The 4,602-nt window shown below is 33.9% G+C and overlaps 1 protein-coding gene across 1 annotated transcript; it reads right to left on the bottom strand.

Annotated features, from left to right (window-relative positions):
- Positions 1-3,908, bottom strand: LOC145033288 (sulfite exporter TauE/SafE family protein 3-like). The gene is made up of 13 exons (XM_078981992.1): positions 3,400-3,908; positions 2,366-2,525; positions 1,979-2,179; positions 1,835-1,899; positions 1,725-1,746; positions 1,530-1,600; positions 1,333-1,419; positions 1,170-1,220; positions 864-1,082; positions 698-791; positions 495-635; positions 321-412; positions 1-196 (listed from the first exon to the last, which is right to left on the bottom strand). The coding sequence occupies exons 1-12, from the start codon at positions 3,634-3,636 to the stop codon at positions 321-323; spliced, it is 1,440 nt and encodes a 479-aa protein (XP_078838118.1). The 5' UTR covers positions 3,637-3,908; the 3' UTR covers positions 1-196.
- Positions 3,909-4,602: the final 694 nt, after the last annotated feature.

Genomic DNA, 4,602 nt, shown 5'->3' on the forward strand with positions numbered 1-4,602 from the left:
TTTCAAACAAAAACACTACAACTCTCATCATTTTATTCTTAACAACAAAAACTCAAAGCACCACCTTAAATCAAAGTCCTAAAATTACATACAAATAAACACATAAACACACTTAAAAACACTTTCAACAAAACAACGTTGTATCAACAATTGACTTCCATAACCCAACTTCAACTTCAACCCAAAAGTCTTCAATCTAAAATTAGATTTGCATAAACATTATCAGCATATGTAACGTACCACTTATACAACATAAGATACAAGTCATTATAGCATAAAATTCAACCAATTATGATTTGGGTAAAGTTTTTTTTTTTTACCTAATTTGAAACGTTATACTTGCATAGATTCTCGAATCCCATGTATTCATGTCGCCCGATTTTCCAAATCATGTTAGAAATTCCAACTCCACCTATTAAACCAAATTTTTTATTTACAAAAAAATATATTTCATAAAAATAAAATTGAATGACGTAAAAAAAAAAAATACTGACCTAATGATATTGCACTAACAAATATTGTGAACGCGAGTATAAATATAATTAGCGACGCCCTTCCCATTATCATAATCAGCTTTCTCACCACATGTTGCCCCACAAAAGCAGCGATTGTTGCCACAAGAAGAAAATAAAGCGCTGCCAACAAAATTACGTAAATACCCTTTCCATAAAAAATAGCCCTAGAAGAATCGACTTACCATAAGGAACAGGGAAACGCTTTAGAAGGTAATATTCCACAACAGACATCGAGGACGAAAATGTCATTGCAAACGTGGCAGTTGCACTTGAAACCTACACAATGTTTTTATTGCTCAAACAAAGTTTAATTTTAAATTTTAATTAAAAAAAAAAAAAAAAAGTTACCTGAGGAGGTACACCAAGCTCCAAAAAGAGTGGGCCCATAATAAAACCTCCACCTAAACCAAGTAATCCACCAACCATACCAGCTAAAACACCACATGTGAGATACAATACTAGCTGTCCTATGGTAAGATTGGTGGAGTCTCCCTTAGAGGATATAATTCTTGTTCCTCTGTATAGGCTAATTGCCTCATACCCCGATACACCAAAAGAAATTGGAATCTACACAAATTCATATTTAATTATTTATTCAGACCACACTTTATTGAGTTAATATAGAAAATGAAAAAATAAAAATTGTAAGGATACCTGTGATAAGTTGAGCACCCAATACCATGTTGAACAATTAGATGTATAATTCTGTCACAATACATTAAAAAAAAAAAAAAACATAAGTTGATATAAAATAATAAAACTATGAAAATTTGAGGATTTTAAAGATTATGTTATAGTTTTATTTTTTATAAACTACCTTCGCAAGTTGGAGAGCAAGAAATGCAATCCAAACAAAGACAAGAAGCGCGAGTTCTTTCCAACAAACATTTTCAAAGACAGAGACCTGAAATGTTTATATATTAAAAAATACTAAATAAAAATTAAAAACAAAAAGTAGATTTTCAAGGGTTGTATAGTATCAGTATTAGTATTTAGTATCATTATCAGTATCACCTCTTCTTTTTTTGGTCGATCGGGTTTGTTAAGACCACCGGGAAGAATCTTGTATTCCGCCTGGCTACCATCTGGTGACATGGCAAAGACATAAAATGATAAAACTTAAAAGTAGTCACATGACATTTAAGTCAAAAACAAAATCATGAAATTTATTTTTTTGTGGGGTTGCATGAAATGATCAAATCAACTTACTCTCCAAACGCCTAGCAGCCTCCTGAAATGAGAAAAAAAAAAAAATTAATATATATTTAACATGTGGATTTGGAAATTGTTAATTAATTAATCAATGAAATTTTTATTACCTTTTTCATGATGGTTTCTTTTTTCCATGTATCAACACCTCTACAGAAGGCCTTGCTTGATGTGGCTGAAAATTTATCATTCATATATGAAAGGTCATTTAGGGAAAAAGATTTATGGAAGAAAGAAATAATTACCAATAATACCTATGAAAAGAACAATTAGAAGAATAGTGACCATCCAATCGGCAAAAATTACATTAAATGCCACTCCAATACTAATTCCTAACATCAACATTGGTTGGATTAGAAGTGCCAGGTCATAGTCAATTATTGGCATGTCAAGTGTTGGATGCCTCAGCTTTAGATTATAGTACACAGTCGAGGCGGCTGCTCCCATAATCATGCCTGTTCAACAAAATCAAAATCGATAAACTGTTACTGTTACTGTTGTCAACTGGTATTCATGTAAATGAGACAAAAATTGTAACTTTTTAGTGGAAGGAGATAAGTATAGTGGATAACTTAACTAGAAAAAGACAAAAGAAGTGTATTAAGGTAAATTTATATGTGTAGGATATGCTTTTGGCTTACATTTTGAAATTGCAGTGGCGGATTTAGGATCAAAACCGATAATTAGGGTAAGCATTGGGACGAAAATACCCCCGCCTCCAACTCCACCAACACTTCCAAATGCTGCTCCACAAAATCCAATGATGCTCCCAAGAACTATTTTCCAACCAAGTTTCATTTCCTGTGAATTTATTATGATTGTTCATCTTTGAGTTTTCATTCTTGAAGTATTAATCAACAGTTAATGTAATACATAATTTTTTTTTTTGGCTAGTTAAGGTAACAACCATCTAGAAAGAATCAAAAGATGTTGGTAATTCCTTCCACATATAGCAACTGCAACAAAAGACTTTACACGACATGTTTACAATAAATGTATTTGTCAATCTGACAAATGTTTTGAACACCATTCAATAAAGACAAAAGAAAATGTGGTCCAAATTAAAGAACTACGTAAATCTTTAAAAGTGTGAGGGGAATTATATTATTGAGGCCTTGCAAAATGAAAAAGAAATTGCCTTTTTAATGGGAAAAAGGAATATAGTATTATATTTCCTGGTTAAAAACCATTTTTAGTACGAAAGATAGTGAATTGTTTCTAGGAATCTTTCAACTTTATGTTAAGTTGATATGTACTGACCATGAAAGCCTCTTTCCTTTTAGAGCACAGAAGGTTTTCTATTCTACGTAAGTAAAAAAGAGAACAAAAATTTCTTTAAAAGGTTTTGATATATCATGTGGCTCCATTCTAGATTCATTTCATGGCGGATTTTGTCATAATATTTGAAAAATACCCAAATTAGAACCCACAAAATCGAAAATTAGAACTCGCAAAACAAATTTAACCTAAATGTTTATAAAAATACTTCAATAAAGCTTAAAAGGAAAACATAATTAAGGTATATACGCCCCCAGATTGATTTGTGTGCAATTCAGTGCCTAATCTATTGATCCATTTTAAGAAAGTGAAATTGTTCTGCAATCTGCGTAATTGGTACTCCATGATTTCCTAATATTTTATTGAAATTAGATCATAAATAGATATTAACACTTACAGGCCAGATATGGTGATAACCCGATCCATCTGTTTCGAACAAATAGTTCGTCAACTTCATGACATACTCCATTTTCGATTCATCGTTATCGCCATCGCCATAGCTTGCAACTGCGGACACATCTTCCGTCATTACGTTTCTTTCCGCGGAAGCGAACATCGAAGCGAACACAAAGTTCATCAGCATCATCGTCACAAAACTCATAAGCCTCCATTTATGTGCACCAATTTCAGTCATTGATACAATGATCGAAACGCCTCAGGATTTTGTCAATTTCCCGCAGATAAAATGTTCCCACGCACGTCGGCTGTAATTTGCAACCGAACGACAATTTCTCGATACTGTTCTTGTGTCTCTCCGATTGAATAGAAGAGGGAACAAAGCAATAATAATAATAATAATATGCGTATCGATCAAAGGAATTCAGAAAGAAACTCGAGATTTGGTGCTCGGAAGCTAAGACATTTTGCTTGTGTGTTATTTTGTGTTTTGTGGGTGACAGGTGCAGAAATTTGTGTTGCAATATAAATGATGTTGAGAAGCTGGGGGATGTGTTGTCTCGCGTAGGGGAATAGGGTAGTAAAGTGTAAATTAGACAAAATTATAAGGTTGGCCCATGTGGTTTACTATATTTAACACTATGAGAGCAATGTTATAAAGCGTTATGTGATTGGTCCTATGGTTTCAAAAAATTACCCATGGTCAACTTGAGAAACACCATTTGCTTTTGGCCATTAGTCAAACCACATCATCAAGTTGTTGGAACCTCGGCTACCACGACGTAGTCCTAGGTCATCACGATGTGGCGGCTGGGATTTTCTTGATTGTTTGGTCGTATGTGGACCACGACGTGGCCAAGGAAGACCACGTTGTGGCGGTCGGTTGGAGTCAACATTGACTGTTGACTTTGACCGTTGACCTTGAGGATTGACTTTTGACTTTGTGGATTTTTGTTTAGCTATTAATGTCCTAATAAGTATATTAAGGTTTTGCCTTGTGTGATTATCTAGGTGGCGTTTAGCACCTATTGTGGGATTTTGAGGGTGTGTTGACTTTTGAGCTATTTTGTGAGGCGAGTTTGCTCACTATACTCTAGGACGCTAGGGATTGTATGTGTTTGTAGTCTTTGTGACTCATGTTGTATGTGTTGTATGTCAGTGTGCCTGTTTGCTATATATATGTGAGGTGGAATAGACCCAGTAC

This window comes from Lactuca saligna, chromosome 1 (assembly GCF_052625555.1).
Source record: "Lactuca saligna cultivar CGN05327 chromosome 1, ASM5262555v1, whole genome shotgun sequence".
Lineage (NCBI taxonomy): Eukaryota > Viridiplantae > Streptophyta > Magnoliopsida > Asterales > Asteraceae > Lactuca > Lactuca saligna.